The sequence below is a fragment of the Podarcis tiliguerta genome (assembly GCF_965153285.1).
Source record: "Podarcis tiliguerta genome assembly, chromosome: 6".
Classification (NCBI taxonomy): Eukaryota; Metazoa; Chordata; class Lepidosauria; order Squamata; family Lacertidae; genus Podarcis; species Podarcis tiliguerta.
The window spans coordinates 27720240-27738543 of NC_139539.1; the positions used below are offsets into that span (position 1 = coordinate 27720240).

Consider the following 18304-nt stretch of genomic DNA (forward strand, 5'->3'; position numbering starts at 1 on the left):
TACTGTGTCCTCAGAGGTAGCCCTGCCATGAAAAGGGCAGAGTAGAAGAAATGAATCTGACCAATGAAGCACACACCACCAGAGAGATGTCCTGCGAATGCTCTATTGAAAGGAATGAGAGCTACATAAGAGCATAGTAGTGCTCTTCAGCATCTCCCATTAATTTCAATGTAGCTTGCACAAGAAAACATCCTGGTGGAGTGTGGCTGACACATCTGATGTCTTTACATTGTGCAAGTTGAAAGTGATGGTTTCCAATATGCTTCTTTCTCCCTTCCAGATTCTGCCTGATAAATGCTGGTGTCCTGTACCTCTATTTTAGTAGCTTCCAGCAGATAGATGAAGAAGAGTATGGTGGAACTTGGGAACTAACGAAAGAAGGGTTCATGACATCTTTTGCATTGTTTTTGGTAATCTATACTCCTTATTTGTTGACTGTTGGCCCTGAGCACATATTGTAAAACAAGTGACAGATCACCACCTAAGAAGCATAAATATATTATAAATAATATAAGTATAAATATATATTTATACTGTTTGTTCCCTCATTCTGATTCCTTCCCATCTAATTACAGATTATAGTACAGAGCTAATTGTAAAGCTTTTTATGACCTGTTGTTTCAGTCTTATTCAAAAAGAGGAAAGCATAATACTGAATCCAAACATCAGGTTCTTTGCTGCTGATGTCATCTTGTTTGTACTTCCTTTCAGGTTGTTTGGATAATCTTCTACACTGCCATCCATTATGATTGATGAAGTCGGCCAAATCAGTTGTATTCATAAGTTGAATAATACTTTAAGAAGCAGCCTCTGATGAACTGGGGGGAGGTAAAATAAGCCCATTTTTATACCTGTGGTCCAAGGAGATGGGACAAGCCAAATGGCTTCTAAGAAGAGAAATTGAGCCTGTCTGATTATTTAAAGAAATGTTGCTTTTGCAGAACTTTTAAAAAAGCCATCACAATGTTTTGCAAACAATACAAGACTGTTCGACCTTTCAACCTTCTCTGTGATTTTGCCTGGTACAGTGACGGCAAACTTCTGTATTCTAAAAGGGTGACCTTATTAATTAATTTGTGTCCATTATCTTGCCCTCTCTGAATGAGATCGAATCAGTTTGTGACTTGTCTTCCGTTCGCTAGACGTATGTTTTTAAAACCATAAACATCATGAGGCATTTGGTTGGAGGCGAACTCTACAGAAATGATTACAAGAGCATAGAGTTTAATGGTTGTCCTCGGCTTGTTTTAAGAAAATTAAAGATCTGATCTGATAATTGATTGTATTAAGTATTAATGTCTTTAACTGGTTCATTCAGGGTTACTTAAATTTTGGTTGCTTAACAGTGTTATAACCAGAATCTTCAGATTATTTCCTAAAACTTTGTCATTAATTCCTTGTGGAGCAAGTGCTGGATTTACCTGGCTTAATTACTGAACTTTCACAAACAGTAACCATGGTTTAGGAACACAGTAATGGTTCAGTTAACAAATTAATTCAGTTCTCAGAGCCTACCTCAGAGTTCAGTGGTCTAAATGCACAAAACAAGACGTATTTCAGAACTCAGTTACTTCAGGATCTTTCTAGGATTTTGAAGTTGAAACACAACACACGGAATAATTAAAGCAGCTAATGTTCTGTACACAAAATTAACACTTTCAGGGTGGGAGTGGATTGATCTACAATTTCAATTTTGATGTTTCCGATTATTAAATAAAGACATTAAATATAACCATGTTGGTGGCTGTACATTAGTTTAGGTCACTTACAATTTTTAACTGTAGATCTTTTCTAAAATATGCATCACAGTCTCCATGGATATATTTAGGAAGTAGTCTCTTCTAGGACCAGGCCTGTCTGTTCTCATCATAATCTCAGATGAATGGGCAGAGAGAAGAGCTTTGCACTAAGACTGCCTTATGGTGACAACCTGACTTGAGTCTTAACACACTGTGGATTAATTCCTAGTTCTTCTTAGTCTTCTGTTAAGCCCTCATTTTTGCATTTTTGACTTAGCAAGGTCACCTTCAATGTACTTTTCTTAAACTTCTATTTTCTTCTTCGTTGGTTAGTTGTTAGAATTCTGCCAAAAGAAATGAAAGCCTGAAGTACTTTATGTACTGGGAGCCATGGCAGGTGCTGCTCTTGCAGGCTTCGTTGCCAACTAACAGCCTCTGCTTATCTGGTTTGTGGATTTAATCTCTCATTCGCCTCATCAACCAGAAGGAGTCACCTTTTCTCCTCAGAATTTTCATCTCTGCTGGGTTTAAAATTCCATTTCTCAGTCAGCATCTGATTTTGTTTACTTACACTTTCAGTCACCTACCAGATACAGTACATCATTTTATACATGAAAGCTCTCTAATAAATGTCACATGATTAAGAAGCTGGTATGTTGCTTTTTCATTTGTACTGGCATGCTCTTATTTCAGACAATGGCTTATATATTGAGGGCTGACTTCTCCCTTAATACTTGCTTACTAGATAAAAAAGGATGACTAGTATTACTAGCCTATGTGATCTTAAGAATTGGTTCTCATCACAGAGTGAATGAAGTTCTCCTGCTTTCTTTGAAGTAATTTGTTATTGTGCTATGAGTGTTTGGTCTTTTGCAGTGTGATTTCTCATGCCTGACTCCCACAATACATTGATTCTGCATAAACATTTTGCATTGGATGCATGCTGCCTGTGGCAGGCGCTCTCAGTACAGGTGTGATGCTGGGTTTGGAAGCATCCAGGTGATTTACAAACAGCCCTGCACCGCTTGGCAAGCTACTTCTAAAACAGAGGTGGGGGATTTGTGGCCCTCTCTAATATTGGAGTATAACTGCAATCATCCCTGATCGTTGTCTGTGCTGGCTGGAGATGGTAGGACTTTGAGTCCAACATTATCTGGATGGCCACAGGTTCCTCATCTCTGCCCAAATGAAAACTTGGGGAGTTTCAGAAGCAGCCTTCAAGGCAACAAAAAGCAAAACTTCCATTTGCATATGTGAGCCTTTGTATCTACCCAAAGTCGCTCACTAGAGTATCTTGGTTTTGTGTTATAATTTACAGATCATGAGGGGATAATCATTACTCTTGCTTTATGTTATGCACTCTGTGTAATTCCATTGACTTTATTTCATACTGGTTGGGCACTGAGGTTTCACAGTCAGGAAACAATAACTTGTTACTGGAAAATCGTTCTTCCGTTGCCCTCAGAAATGTGGTGCTACTGTTTCATCTGTGCTTCAGTCTACTGAAATGGAATGACCAGCTTCAGCCCAGACTTTTGAAGACATCTATCTATGATAGGTACAGAGTCAGCTTGATGTGGATTTTACTCATTGGTGTGCTAAGAACACGATCCTTGATGCTGTGCCTGATTATTATTTTTCCAAATCAATGCCTGTTAATACAAATATGAACAGGAGACCAAACCAGCAACCGTTTCTAAAGTGTTTGAGACCAAGAACACTGAAGATAACACTTAATGGCTTAGCATTTTATCCAAATGCATCCATGCTTTGTTTTAACTAGGATTTGTTGATCAAGTTAGGATAGGCTCACCTGGTGGTATGCTTCATCTGATATTGGTTTGCCCTCCCTGCACATATTTTGCTAATACCCTTTGTAGCCATCCAGGACTTTCACAGCCACACTTTGTGACCAGTTTGCTTTCCATTGGGCAGTTCCAGAAGCATAACAGGGAACACACAGCTTCTGTCTGAACACACACCCTGAGCCAAGCACAGTATCAAAACATTATTCCACCTGTCATACACCCCCCCACACACAGAAGCTTGTTGCCATTATTAAGCCTTTTCTTCCAACCCTCTGAATATCTTGCTGCAAAGTTCAGACTGCAATCTTATCAGCTGTTAATGAAATTTGTTCAGAATACAGTGGTACCTCAGGTTACACACGCTTCAGGTTACATACGCTTCAGGTTACAGACTCCGCTAACCCAGAAATAGTACCTCGGGTTAAGAACTTTGCTTCAGGATGAGAACAGAAATCGTGCTCCGGTGGCGCAGCGGCAGCCGGAGGCTCCATTAGCTAAAATGGTGCTTCAGGTTAAGAACAGTTTCAGGTTAAGAACAGACCTCTGGAACGAATCAAGTACTTAACCCGAGGTACCACTGTATGTGAATGTTTCTCTTTCAGATAGAGCTGCTACAGGATGGTTAACCTAAGGGGAATCTCATACCCCTATCTTCAGTAATCGCTATTTCCCAGCTTCCAGCTGCATATCCCAAGGGAGATTGCTTCCAGTTCTATTCCCACTGTCTTGGAAAAGAACATGGGTATGTAAAATGAACTCTTACCAGCTGACAGGTTTGTCAAACCATCCTCTAGCACAGCTGAACACTTGAAGCTATCACCCACCTTCCTGAGGACCGATCCTTGACTCTCACCTCTCCCACTCTTCCCACACTACCAGTCCAACTCATTCAATAAAAATGTAAATTTTTCTTCATTCAGAAAAGTTATGGTTGGCAGGAATTACAGGTGAAAACAAAAGCTCTCTAAAAGTGGCTTGTAGGGCTGTGTGGGAAGTTATGTGTTTTCATTTCGTTATATTCTTTATAAACCACCCTTACAGTCATAGAGCCAAGACAACACAGTACAAAAAGAATACTTAAAAACAACATTTATATAAAAACTACAAAACAATAAGAGCTTAAACAGCAGGATCTAAATAAAGTCATACGCAGGGTGCTGGACAGGAAAGGTCTCCGGGTGGGAGATGGGTAATTGTTGCAAATGAACTGACCTTGGGCACCTCTAGATTGTCAGTATTTTGCAGGTGGGATTCAGACAATTAAGGCACTATTGTCACTACCATAGCTGCCAGGAAGGTGGTGAGAAAATGCATTGTAATGTGTAGAATGAGTGAACAATTAACAAGATGATGTATAAACACCCCACAAATAAAATGAGATGAATGCCAGTTGTCCTATAACCTCCCCACAAAGAAATTGGAATAAAAGCTCAATAAAGAATATAATCTAACCTCCATGTAAGCTTTGTAGATGCAAATCAGGATGAATATTCAACAAATAAATTGTATGTATGAGGTAAGAGCTCATTTTCAGTGCCTGATGAAAGCAGCTTCAGAAGCCTTCAGTGAACAAGGCTGATGCCCACCTGGCGCACAGGTACAACATCCTCTGCTGCCAGGCAAGGTAGGTTGGGATGTTCCTTCAGGAAAATATCTCTCCTCACCTTGCAGGTGTTGTAGAGATGCAACACAACACAATCACTTGGGCAGTCTTCCTTGGCATCTTGCAAAGTGGAGAGGGATTTCCACCTTTACACCAGTGTGTCAACCGGAAGATAATTTCAGAAAATGATTGTCCAGAAAATATGTCTTTGAAAGCAATGGCTTGCTATAACGCAGACCAATGCTGTTACGTTGGAGGTGGGGTTTATTAGAAGCCTATAACCTGGCAGTTCCAGCATTCATGCTTCTGTCTCCCAGCAGAAAGATGGTGGTCCTTGTGAGCTTTTAAATTCTCCCTCCAAGATCTGGCTCAGAGAGAGCTCAGTTTCTGAACCAATACTTGTAAGAAGCATGCTGTGGCTTTTGGTACATGAATGTGTAAGCATCGCAGAAAAATCTTCTGGAAAAAGCATCCATCTGCTTGGTGTCCACAGTAGCAAATTCCTCAGGTGTCATAGCCAGATAGTCTCCAATCTGAGGGCAGGCCTTGACCACAGGAATGTTAGTTCCTTTCTCATTTTCTAAAGAAAAACAAGGACAGTTTAAAAAAAGGCAGCTAAAGATTATTATTAGTTTTCAGTAGAGATTGTATTGTGTTACAAAGCAAACAAATAAACATGGAGAAGTACATATAGCATCTCCATTTTTTATTTATAGAATCATACCAGGAAATGGAAAAGAGAGCTGAAGAGTCCTTGTGACACACGAGGAGACCCTCCCCAGAGCCCCAAAAAGACGTCGGTGAGGACAGAGGGAGCCCTAAAGAGACTGGAGGCACAGCAGGGCTTTGTTTAGGTTGCTCAGCCTCCTCACCTAGCAGCTGACGCCTGGGGTAGCACAGCTGCTGCATGTTGCTGCTGCTTTTCTGTGCGTCCTCTAGCTGGCCCCAGAACTTCAACTCTAGTTGGAGAGAGTTGTGTGTGGAGAGAGAGCTAGAGAGCAGGCGGGAAATGGGCATTTAGAGCCTTTTTAGAGGGTGCCCCCCCCCACTTTACGCAATTTCACTTATGCTCACGGGGGCCCCAAAATGTAACCCCTGCGTAAGTGGTGGTGGGGATGCCTGTAGTTAAGCATTGTGTGAGCTTGTGAAGAGCAAGACAGTAATTATATTTGTTGCCATGATTCAGCAGCGCTGAAGAAAGCCATGTCCAAGTGAAAATAGGGAGGAAGTAAGAACTAATGGGAAAGGGTGAGAAAACCTTGGAAACACGTGTTGAAGCTGGCGGAGCTTTGGTTTTTAGAATAACCCCCACAAATAAGGCCCAAGATCCTTGCTTACCCAGTGTGCCAGCCATGCTGTCAAAGAAAAGCCAGGAGTGTCTCAAGGGGCCGTATTTAACAAAAGCCACGTAATGGCTGCTTTCTATGCAAAGGACGGCAAAGAGATCCAAGGTGTACTGCTTTGTGGGAGGGCTGTTGGGTCCTCGTTCTTTGTAAGGATGCTTCGGTCCAATTCGATGAGATGGTGGCTGGATGAAAGAAACAGATGAATGTTAGTCAGAATTCGACACTGTTTTTCGGGCTTTTCCTCATCTTGAAGTGGTGATTATAATGTTCTGTTTCCTTGTGCTAATCCTGGGTGTCACACTTTGACTGTGTCACCCTTCAGTGCAGTCCAGCAATGTAGGCTTGATCTTTGCAAACCTGTTGAACTACAGCAGGAGGCCACCACCTGTATTTTCCAGACACAATTGAAGACATTTTTGTTTTGGCAGGCTTCTCCAACTGCATGAAAAGACCTCGCTCCTTCAGGTGTTCACTTTGCATTGCTTTGAAACCTATTTTCAGATTTCTTTGTACTGTTTTAAAAACCATTTTAGCCATGTCTGTGTAAATAGCCTTGAGACATAAAAACGTAAAAGGCAAATTTGTAAATTAATTAATAATAATAAACCCCTAGCTGACAGCCCGGTACACACTGTGCCATCTGAGTAGCTGGTTTTTCACTATAACTGGAACTCTTGGCCAAGAAATTGCCTAAGGTACCTGGAATGTTTATTGTGCAAAGAGGATTCTGGGAGGCTAACTAGTTGGGACATACTTTTGGGTTTCCCAATAGGGAGAATGTGTTGTTTCCTAGAATACAAGTTATCATGTTATGGAGGAGGAAGGAGAATATGCAGGTTACAGAGTTCTGAAGGAAGATCCTTGAGGTAAATTTACAAACTTTTCCAGGGAGGGTGCTGTGCCTTTTACAGCTGCACAACCAGCAGAAATCTAGCAGAGATAACTATGCACATCTCTACCTACAGGGAGAATATTGTTTGTTGAAATTGTGCCAAAGCTGGTACGCCTAATTTTTGCTTGTTTGCCTGGTGGGTGGGTAACTCCACATGTAAGTGTGCAAGAAGTTGTAGCAATAAATCCCTGAAGATGAAGACAGAGGCTCACAGTTACTAAGCGGTACTGGCAAAGCTAGAAGCGAAAGTAAGAGATCAATATGATGGACAATTTATAGAAGAGTAGAAGCCTTCTTTGGGTTATTTGAAAAAAATATGATGACCAAATGAAACTGTGAGCAGGATTTGAAATCTGAGCAACAGGAAGAAACTGATAATATATGAAATAGAGGACTGTGTATTAGTTGAAATGTGTGATATTATGCAGTAGGAGAAAGGGGTGGGTGTAAAAAAAGCATGGAATGAAAGGTGGTAAGTCAAATTGTAACAGAAATGTGTAACAGATTTGAAATTAATTGGTTAAAGTTATGAAAATTTAATAAAAAACCTGAGGACAAAGGCTCATTGTTCACATGGACCATTTGGCTACCTGCTAGCAACTCTTGCCAATGTCATTACAGAACCCTCCCACTGACCTATCATGAAATAATATTTCATTGCTCCTTTGTACCTTAGAAAGGTTCTCAAACAGTTTAATGAGTTTGGGATGCAGGAGGGAATCCAGTTGGCACCGTGAGCATCCGTGGGCTGCCTCTCCTCCACAAACACAACACACCCGTGGAGCTACAATCATAGAAAAAGAACCCAGGTTTGTTACAGCAGTCTTCAATCGGTTTTTAGTAACATCAAACCCAACCAGTATCAAATCTTTGATTTACCTTGCTCCACCATATCTGTGAGGTCAAGCTCGAGAGAGGGATACACTGATGAAAACTTCTTATAGCTCTTCCCAAACCTAGGCATCTGTAAGATGAGGCATGAAGGAATCTGGAAGAAATGGACCTTTTTGAAGAGTGTTTGTATGTGTTTTGCTGTAAATTGGCTCAAGATGGAGTGGTCCAAATAGAACTGCTCATTCTTGGTTGTTGTTGAGGTCTTTAAAATACCGAGAATCCAATATTCTAACCTTGAAATATACACAGTGCTACCTAAAGCTAGTTGCATACCTCATCCAGCTTTAAGCCATATGAGAGCAGGGATTTTTCCAGTAGCTGCTGCACAATGGGCACTTTGATTGTAGCATCTTTCTCTGCAAGGATCTGGTAGCAATTATATTCTAGCACTTCGTTGTCTGACCTAAATTTTTTTTTGGGGGGGGAAGAAGTTTTGAAGCTCAGTTGTTTCGAAGCATATTATGTACGTGTAGATGTATACCAATGTTAACCCACTATCACAAGTGCACTGTCTAGTAAAAGTCTGTACAAAAATGGCATGGAGGATGAATCACTTGCTCTAAGGCCAGCAAAACCACCCACATTTGTCAGGACCAAGATCTACTGCAGGAATATATTCATTGCATTACAAGAGAGAGCTACAAATATTACCTCTGGAGGCTTAACTGTGGAGCTGGCAGTGTTTGCCTGGAGGCAAAGAATCTGGGTCAAGCCATACCTTCCCAATCAAAACAGCACAGGTAGCTGTGTATGGCTTGACTACTACCACCATGTTTTTAAAAATGTCATTATTGGAGTATAATATTGACCAGGCTGTTGTTTTCTTGCTTTCAAGTTGTTTCCCCTGCCCTCTCATTTTCAGCCAATTTATAGAAGCTGTACCTCTTAGGCAAATTAACAGCTTTTGTGTTGGGCTCCTTCCTACTGAAAAACTTCACCTCCCAACCTATCTCAACTCAATGCCGTCTGTCCTCATCCATGTGACACAGCTAGGCTCCCACCCACACCCAGTGCTGCAATGAAATGGGCTCCAATCCTAGGCCTTGCCTAGTCACCAGATTTTATGAATCTAAGAGTTGGCATCCCTAGTCACATGATAGATATACTGCCCTGGTGACTGGCCCTCAGAGCCAAGATAAAAAAAAAGATCAAAGCCATACCTGATTTTGAGCAAGGGTTCTACAGCCAAGACCTCTCTGAGAAGGACATTCAGAAACTCCTCTGGATCTGTCAACAGTAGTCTCCATTAGGATAGCAAAAGGCCTGCAGCAATGTGCAGAACTATACTCCTAGTTTGCACACTCTTCATTTGTGGACATATTCCAGATACTTCAAAGTGTCTGAGTGTATTTTTTAGGGGAGGAGGGAAGCAAGCAGTGGCAAAGTGACATCCCCGTGCCCCCAGAGGTGCATTGAAAGGGCTATCATGACATTGTCCCTTACCTTTCTCTTCTGTAACAAAGCTGTCACATCGCAGCGACCTCCTCAAATTCATCACATTCTCAGCTCCCACATAGCCATGCCTGGGAAAGATCAATACTTGCATGAGCTATGTGCTCGCCTGCTTACAATTAATGTTCATTAATGAGCAACCCAGATCATCTACGAATGATGGTTGCACCTGCCTGCTCACAATTTTGTCTTTAGCTAGAGAAAGAAATGTGTGCTGTTGGGACTGCCTAGGAAAAAACCAGCCCCAGGGAGCTGCAAGGCAATGCAGCTGCTTTGGCAGAAACTGATGCTGTTTCAAGGTTAATCCTGCTGTGTCTTCTCCATGCTCAATGTGTATAATTACATATTTATTTATTTTTAAAAAGCTAAACATGTTGTTTAGCCTCTTTGACCAACTACAACACGAAACAGCCTACATTCTCTCCATGAAACTGACCTTTGTAATAGACAGCCCTGCAAATTCCTATCACTTGGGGGAAGTGGAGAGTATAAAGGGAAAATACTAGATGAGCTATTAAACATCAGCTCATGCCTTCCTGAAAAGCCGGTTCATTCAATGGTGCAAAGAAGATCCTTAAAATCTGCACCTGGAAGCAGATGTGCTGGTGTTTGCATGATAACAAGGATATTTCCTTCAAGGGCTACCTGAAAAAATTAAGGCTATAGCTCTATTTTCTCTTAACAGTAACGTGTTTTATGAATTCCATGAAATGTATATAATGCCGTGAAATGCACGACTTCACTAGAAAGCAGGGGTGGGGAACATGTGGCTGTCCAGATGTTGGCTGGTGCTAGTGGAAGCTGCAATTCATCATGGCTGCTGGTCAGGGGTGAGAGAAGTGATACTGCAGCAACATCTAAAGATGGGGTGGTGCATCCTCTTTCGTGGCTTGAGGGGAAATGGGAAGTGCTGCCCCACCCAGCTGCTGCTATTATGCTGCACCCCTGCTGCACCCCTCACCTAGGTTGTGCCTCTGTGGTGCAAAGCAGCAGCAGCGAGTTCTGGTGAGATGTCACCAGAAGTCAGCATTGATGCCAGTGCTACTTCTCCAGCAGCTGTGGGGCAAGTGGGCATGCTGTGACAATGTCATCTCTTGGAGTTTAGCCTGATTCATTTCCCAACCCCCTGCTCTGTACTAATTAACACAGGCCAGCAATTTGCTCTTTGAGAAGCTGTCGTAATCACACCAATAATTACTTCTGTGGACATTTTGATCAGTTCTTTCAACCACTCTGCATACTAATTTTCACTGGCCAGGGGAAGGAGTTCTTGCTCTTTGTGCGTTTCCTAAAATAAATAAGGTGGCAGTGGGGAACCTCTGGCCTGTGGGCTAAATCAGGCCTGGCATAGGCTCCAGTTTGGCCCAGAAGGCTATTGCCCCCAAATGTAACAGGTGACATCAGGTGTGGGGCAGGTAGAGACACGGCTGCAAAGAAATCGCTGGGAGCCTTTAAGTGCACTCACAATTGTTACTTGACAAGTGAGGCTTGCTGCAGTGCCCACTGGCTTATCAGTGGTGACAGCGAGCCCAGATAGGATCTCCAGCACTAGAGAGATCCTTGAAATGCTATCGTGTAATCAACATGGTCCATGGGAGTGGGGAGAACAGGATCTGGCCCCACTAGCTGTCCCCTACCTCTACAGTATGGTATTTTCTATTATTGAGCTGCTTAATTGGGCAGGATGAAAAGTTCCCTTATTCCTATAATAATAAATTATAGTCCATCACTGAGCACATGAATACCACAGACAGAGTACAAGCACTTTGAACATGCACTGGAACTCACTGTCTCAAAGGCTGCACAATCTGCTGCCTCAAGATTTGCTGCACTGTTGCATCGCGCACCTCAGATGAATAGAGGATGCCATCCAAGGCAGAGGAGAAGCTGAATAAACTGCAAAGAAATGTGCACATAAAACACATGAACTGAAATAGAAAGGGAGGTCATCACCATTGTGCAGAAGGGGTACCATGGCCTGCTACTTCCTAGTGTAGCTGCTGATGGAACTGGCCCTCCAAGGGCTAAGTATCATTTTGGCTTCGTCTAGTAGTCAATGTGTAGCAGCTCATCATATGCTGCTAAACTACAGCTTCCATCAGCTCCATCAGGCATGGTCAGTGGTGATGATGATGGAAATTGCAATCCTAAAAAGAACCATGTTGGATCAGGCCAATGTGTCATCTAGTCCAACATTCTGTTCTCCAGTGTGCCATCATGGGAAGCATGAAAGCAGGACATGAGCGCAACAGCACTCCCCCCCCCCCCGGCCATTCCCAGCGACTGGCATTCAGAGGCATACAGCTTCCAAATGTGGAGTCCATCTGTAGGGCCTATGTTGGCTATTCCTGGTCTATTTTGCAGGAAGGACAGGACCATGAAGATTGCAAAAAAGACCAAAGCACTATGATCAGGAAAAGGCAGCAAAATAAAGGGGAGAAGGGTTTGCTGAATGCATTGCTGAATGCAGGAGGCAGTGTGGAACGATGGAGAGACCACAGAGCTGGACCCCAACTAGAGCCAGCACTGAACAAACCTGTAGAGGGTAGTGTCTAGGTAGCAGGAGTTGCAATGCCCCTGGATGCCCTTCATGATGCCTTCCATCTTCTGTAGGACGTCATGTTCCCATGCTGCCTCAGCATCATCCTCTGCCAAGTGCTCCATTATGTAACTGCCCGCTAGAAGAACAGTTGGGGTGTGGTAAATGATGGTCCTGTTATTAACCCTACCTTCACCACGAGAGCCAAAATACCTAAAGCAAGACATATGGGGAACACACGGCTCTCCAGATGTTGCTGCTGAACTCCAATTCCCCTCAGTCCCAGCCAGCATGATCAATGGTCAGGGATGATGGTAGTTGTAGTCCCACAACTACAACATGGAGTAGGGCTGCCTTATGTCCAGATTTTCCTGGACATTACGGGGATTTCAAAGGCAGAAGTGACGTCCAGGGGGGCAATATGTCCTGGATCTTTGGCAAGTAAACTAAAAAAAAGCTCAACAACTTTTTGGGGTGTCTTGGTTTTTACTTTTCGACATATGGCAACCTTAACATTGAGGGCCTGCAGACCCCCAGGGAAACCTGAAAGGGGATTGAAAGAGGGGAATTCTGAACGTTCTTACTCTCCTCCCTGTGATCAGAATTTCAGATCCCTGAGGACTGTAAGGCCCCTCCCATGGATGCAAGCCTATGATGCCTTGAAATACTGCCCTGTGTTTTATGCCCAACTGCCAAGCAATCTAAGCAATAGCCTGGGGTGGCTGGATTTTGAGTTGCATCCCAGCACTTTCTGTGGCACTGGAAGAGATCTTGTGAAGTCCCTTTCAGGTCACATAGTATTGCCGCTTGCTCTTGCCCTGTAAGTTTGGGAAAGAAAATTTGCAGTGGGTCTGCCCTAATGACAGAAAGTGGCAGGAGGGAAGCAGGAGGTCAGGGGAACTTCAGTAGTTGTATTTATTTTTAACAGCAACTAGCTAAGACTCACTGCCCAGGCAAGACTAAGGTTCCAGCTCCTTCCCACTGAGTTATGTTGGGAGCCACACCCAGAGAGGGGAATGGCACTTCTATTACATAACAGGCATGTCTCTTACAGGTGCACAAACACACTACCAGGCACACCAAGGTCGTGAAGCATAAAGCATAACTCATTTGTTTGTGATCTTCCCGGATATCACAAGAACTAAGAAATTGGGGGACAATGATCTCAAAACCATGGATCTCTTTAATAAGAAATATTGTGCAAACAAACTGGAAATTTTAGGGGGCTGAGGTCTTGCAACTTCATCACCTACTCTTACCTTTCTTAAGGGATCTTTGGCCAATCTCTTTGCACCAAATGGGGTTGGTAATGCTGGAGCTAACAGCGACAATCTTGCTTGCATCGATTTTCAGCCTGGAGGAGCTGTTACCAAGGGCAATAATTCCTGGATCCTGGTTTAAGAAGCAAAGAAAATAGTAATCGGTGTTGAGAATACTGCTTTTTTGAAGCAATAATCCATACCAAGGACGGGGAACCTGTATCAGTTGGACTACATCTCCCATCATTCTTGATCACTGGCCATGATGGATAGGGCTGATGGGAGCTACCACATCCCTGGTCTATATTTTCCCTCCCAAACTTGTTGCTGCAGTGGCAGTACCAGTTCATTTTAGGGACAATTCCATTTGCCAAAGGTAGTACCTTATGCATTTAAGAATGGTCATATAGGGGGTATCATAAAGTATATATTTAAGGATAGGTGATAAAGAGTAAGGGATGCAAAGATGCATAGACAAAGAGGCTAAAGGATTAGTGGATTCAGAGAAGGACCTGTGATGAAAAATGGGGAATTTGAAGGCTTTGCTCCACAGCAACTAAAAGCTTGGCCATTAACAGGAGCAGAACAGTACCAGAATACCCTGAAGCTAAGCCCTGCTGTGGCCTCACCAGCAACTCCACCTCAATGAGGACCATCCTCAGCTCTCCACTGCCCGGTTTCCTGCGCCGCTCCCAGAAGCCCTTCACAATACCAACAGTCGCCACTCTGCCATATCGTAGTTGCAGCACATCGTGGATCCTCATGCAGCAAATGGAAGAGAAGAGCTGTTCGTTGCAGAACAGGCTATGCCTCTTTTGTGGGCTCTCAATGGTGAGCAACAGGGCAGCCTGGTGTCGGCTGAGAGGTCTTATGTGGCTGCTCATCAGGGCTATGACAGGCCTGGACTTCATGTCAACTATACGACCTTTGCTGTGCTTGCCCTCCACAAAGCATCCTATGGACCCCAAGGGGATCTTCTTCCTGCCGGCACAGATCTCTCGAGTTACGATGAAGGCCTCTTTCTTCTCTGGAGCAAAATCCATGGCAGTGAATATAACCTGTAAACATGAAAAAATCAGGATAGGAGATGATTGCCTTAGAGGCTTGCAAGAGACAAACTCGGGTCATAAATAGTTGGTGGGGTTTTATAGTGTGACCAGGGCTGTTGCTCAACTGAAGAAATTCATGTTCATTAATTATAGTTGCAGACTAATTGACTTGATTTGCGTACAGTTGTATATAAGTAAAAGCAGTAGTTTGGAAACAGAATGAATACTTCCATTATTTTTAAATCATGCAAGTGTGTTGCAAGTTTTGCCTTAGATCCATTTTTTTTGTGTGTGGGACAAAAGAGGACTCTATTAGGAAATCACTTTTTATCTAGTTTTTTATATTAAAATTATATTTTTAAATAATCTGTTGCCCAGTTAATTTAGAATATAATTTTAATTTATCAAAAATGTTTTAATCAGCTACAATAATTTATATATAAGGTTTCTTACCTGCCCTTTACAATCTTAGGTGAGTTCCAATAATACAATATACAGCTATAAAAACATGTAGGACAGTTGCAATTATTTAAAATGAGTAACACAAACTATTCTTACCAAAATAGAACAATATAGATTCAGCAAAATAGATGGGTCCTCCAAAACAAAATGCCTTAATTGTCAAAGGCCTACTTGTCTACAAAATGCCTTAATTGTCAAAGGCCTACTTGTCTACTTAGATTTAAGTTCCATTGGGTTCACTAGGCTTTACCCCCAGGTAAGTAGGTATGCTTAGGAATGCAGCCTTAGTCAATTAAGCAATGCAGCTGTACATATTATAATGACCTGGCGTTTCTATAGCACATTTCCTAAGCGCTCAAACGTCATATACAATATTTCAGTAGCCCAAGGATAGAGCGCCTGTGTTGTCCTAAAGATGTTGTTGGACCACAACTCTGACCAGTGTAGGCAATGGTCAGGAATGATGGGTGTTTTAGTCCAAGCAAACTGGAGGGTCTCAGGCTCCTCATCCCTACAATAATCTGTAAATTTGACCAATATCTTCTCCGTATTGACAAATGGGAAACAGAAACAACAGTTGATTGCCTGCTGAGCTTAGTTTTGAACTGCAGGATTTCAGCTCAGATTTCTGTCCAGGGACAGCTGCTTCTCTAAGATCAAAAACGTGATGGTTGACACGATGCACTTCTTTTCCTACATGCAGCCCAAGAGAGCTCACTCACCTCCCATCACCGCCACCTCCCAGCTGCACATATTAGAGGCAGTGTGCTCAATGAATAGAATGAACAATAAGAAAGCCCCTATTCATGTTCTTTTTCTCTTTCTCAGGGACCTTAAGGCTATGTTAGTGACCCTCTCTGCCCCAGCTCAATCAATCAATGCACCCTTAGCTCAGAAGTGCTATACACCTGCGTTTTTACAGCCTTCTGTAAAGCTAACTTTACCCACAAAACTTTTGCCAGATGTAAGTTAATAGTACAGATTAAAGTTACACTGATTCTTTTAAATCTCCTATTTCCTATTTTAAATCTCCTATTTTTGAAGTCATCACATGGCAAGATGGGAGATACCATTATACTATTTATATCATTGCAGAAAAGGGGAATTGTACACTTGGAAAAAATCCAAATACTGAATGTGGAAAACTGCATACCTTACAACATTTTCTGATGGAAATAGGGACATCCCATTCCATAATAATCATTTTACTATTTAAACCCCACACATCTTACTGGGTAGCCCCAGTCACTCTGAGCAGCTTCCAACATATACAAAAACATAATAAAACATTCAACATTAAAAAAAACCTTTCCTATACAGGATTGCCTTAAGAAAGCTTAATGGTTGGATAACTCCATCCCATCCAACATTTCTCCAATGAAAATAGGGACATCCTAAGGAAAAGCGGGACATTCCGGGATCAAATCAGAAACCGGGATGGTTTCTCTAAATCAGTGATGTCCCTGGAAAATAGGGACACTTGGGGGGAGGCTGAAACTGTGCTTCAGGTTCCCCCTTTCTGAAATAAATGAAGATCACCATTGGGTTTGAATGGCATTGTAAAACAATGCATTTATTTCAGTGTATCCAATGTTTCGCCGAAAAATTGATGCTTTTGAATTATGGTGCTGGAGGAGACTCTTGAGAGTCCCATGGACTGCAAGAAGATCAAACCTATCCATTCTTAAGGAAATCAGCCCTGAGTGCTCACTGGAAGGACAGATCGTGAAGCTGAGGCTCCAATACTTTGGCCACCTCATGAGAAGAGAAGACTCCCTGGAAAAGACCCTGATGTTGGGAAAGATGGAGGGCACAAGGAGAAGGGGACGACAGAGGACAAGATGGTTGGACAGTGTTCTTGAAGCATGAGTTTGACTAAACTGTGGGAGGCAGTGGAAGACAGAAGTGCCTGGAGTGCTCTGGTCCATGGGGTCACGAAGAGTCAGACACGACTAAACGACTAAACAACAACAATCCAATGTTTAGAGGGGGAAAGATTTTTGTCTGACATTTTGAATGCAAACTTTCATTTACACATTATAGAAAATAATGGCTGGATGTTATTTCCTCACACCTGGCTCTCCAGCTTTTGTTATATCCAAATCAACCTAAAGACAAAGTCATGAAAGTGGAAAGTTACCAGTTTACTAGCTTCATTATTTTTTATTTGTTGCATACAAAGTTGCTTTTACATCTAGCCCTACAATGCAGTTTTGCTTACCTGACCTTGGAAGAGATCTGATTCCTGGCTTGTCAGTCACTGCAAAGAGCCGGCTTTGCTCTTTTTATAAATAGCAGCAAGGGTGTGTCCTGCTTCTTCTGTAGCAATACAGTACAGCCTCCAGGGTGGATTTTAAGAGACACAGAACAACATTGGCATATCTAACTTCTGGTCACGCCCTTGGAAAGAAGACCCACAGCTCTTCTAAAGTGTGGCAACAAATAAGCACTTCCAATGTGCAAAGTGCTTAACAGTGTTTGTTTGTCCGTGTCCATGTCCATGCACTATCTACCCCTCCGTAACCTTAAAGGAGTAAACAGGATTTTGTCTTCTGCAAGTCTAACCTCACTACAAGGCTCCCACCTGCCTTCACTATTACACCAGTACTGTACAGTGACTGAACTCCTATTGAAAGACAAAGATTAGTGCCATCATAAATCAAAACAGAAATCACCCTGTTGCATTAAAGGTTGCTTCTGGGCTGTTACTACTGTATTTCCAGGTGGGGTTCAATCAAATAAAGCCCGATTCAGGTAGCGCAATTAAAAGTTGATTTGGTGGTCTTGCACAGCAAGCCTTCTCTCCTACCCTTGACAAAACTGGACTTTGTGCAATAATGAAAGAGACGGGAAAATGGCCAGGACAAAGTGGAATAACAATTGCTTGATGCAATGTTGAATAAGGTAAAGGTAAAGGTACCCCTGCCCATGCGGGCCAGTCTTGCCAGACTCTAGGGTTGTGCGCTCATCTCACTCTATAGGCCGGGAGCCAGCGCTGTCCGCAGACACTTCCGGGTCACGTGGCCAGCATGATAAGCTGCATCTGGCGAGCCAGCGCAGCACACGGAACGCCGTTTACCTTCCCGCCAGAAAGCGGTCCCTATTTATCTACTTGCACCCGGGGGTGCTTTCGAACTGCTAGGTTGGCAGGCGCTGGGACCGAATGACGGGAGCGCACCCTGCCACGGGGATTCGAACCGCTGACCATGCGATCAGCAAGTCCTAGGCACTGAGGTTTTACCCACAGCGCCACCCACGTCC

General features: G+C 42.8%; 1 protein-coding gene and 1 long non-coding RNA gene across 2 annotated transcripts; one reads left to right on the forward strand and one right to left on the reverse strand.

The window, feature by feature from the left end:
• Positions 1-6: 6 nt before the first annotated feature.
• On the forward strand, positions 7-2386 carry LOC310680428. Its single transcript, XR_014512742.1, has 2 exons — positions 7-410; positions 712-2386. It is a non-coding gene; the product is annotated as an uncharacterized lncRNA (long non-coding RNA).
• A 2235-nt stretch (positions 2387-4621) lies between these two features.
• LOC310680341 (ubiquitin carboxyl-terminal hydrolase CYLD-like) lies at positions 4622-17365 on the reverse strand. The gene is made up of 12 exons (XM_083446932.1): positions 17265-17365; positions 14162-14590; positions 13533-13665; positions 12271-12412; positions 11523-11630; positions 9726-9805; positions 9443-9509; positions 8556-8685; positions 8268-8376; positions 8060-8172; positions 6489-6678; positions 4622-5730 (listed from the first exon to the last, which is right to left on the reverse strand). The coding sequence occupies exons 2-12, from the start codon at positions 14573-14575 to the stop codon at positions 5531-5533; spliced, it is 1686 nt and encodes a 561-aa protein (XP_083303058.1). The 5' UTR covers positions 14576-14590; positions 17265-17365; the 3' UTR covers positions 4622-5530.
• Positions 17366-18304: the final 939 nt, after the last annotated feature.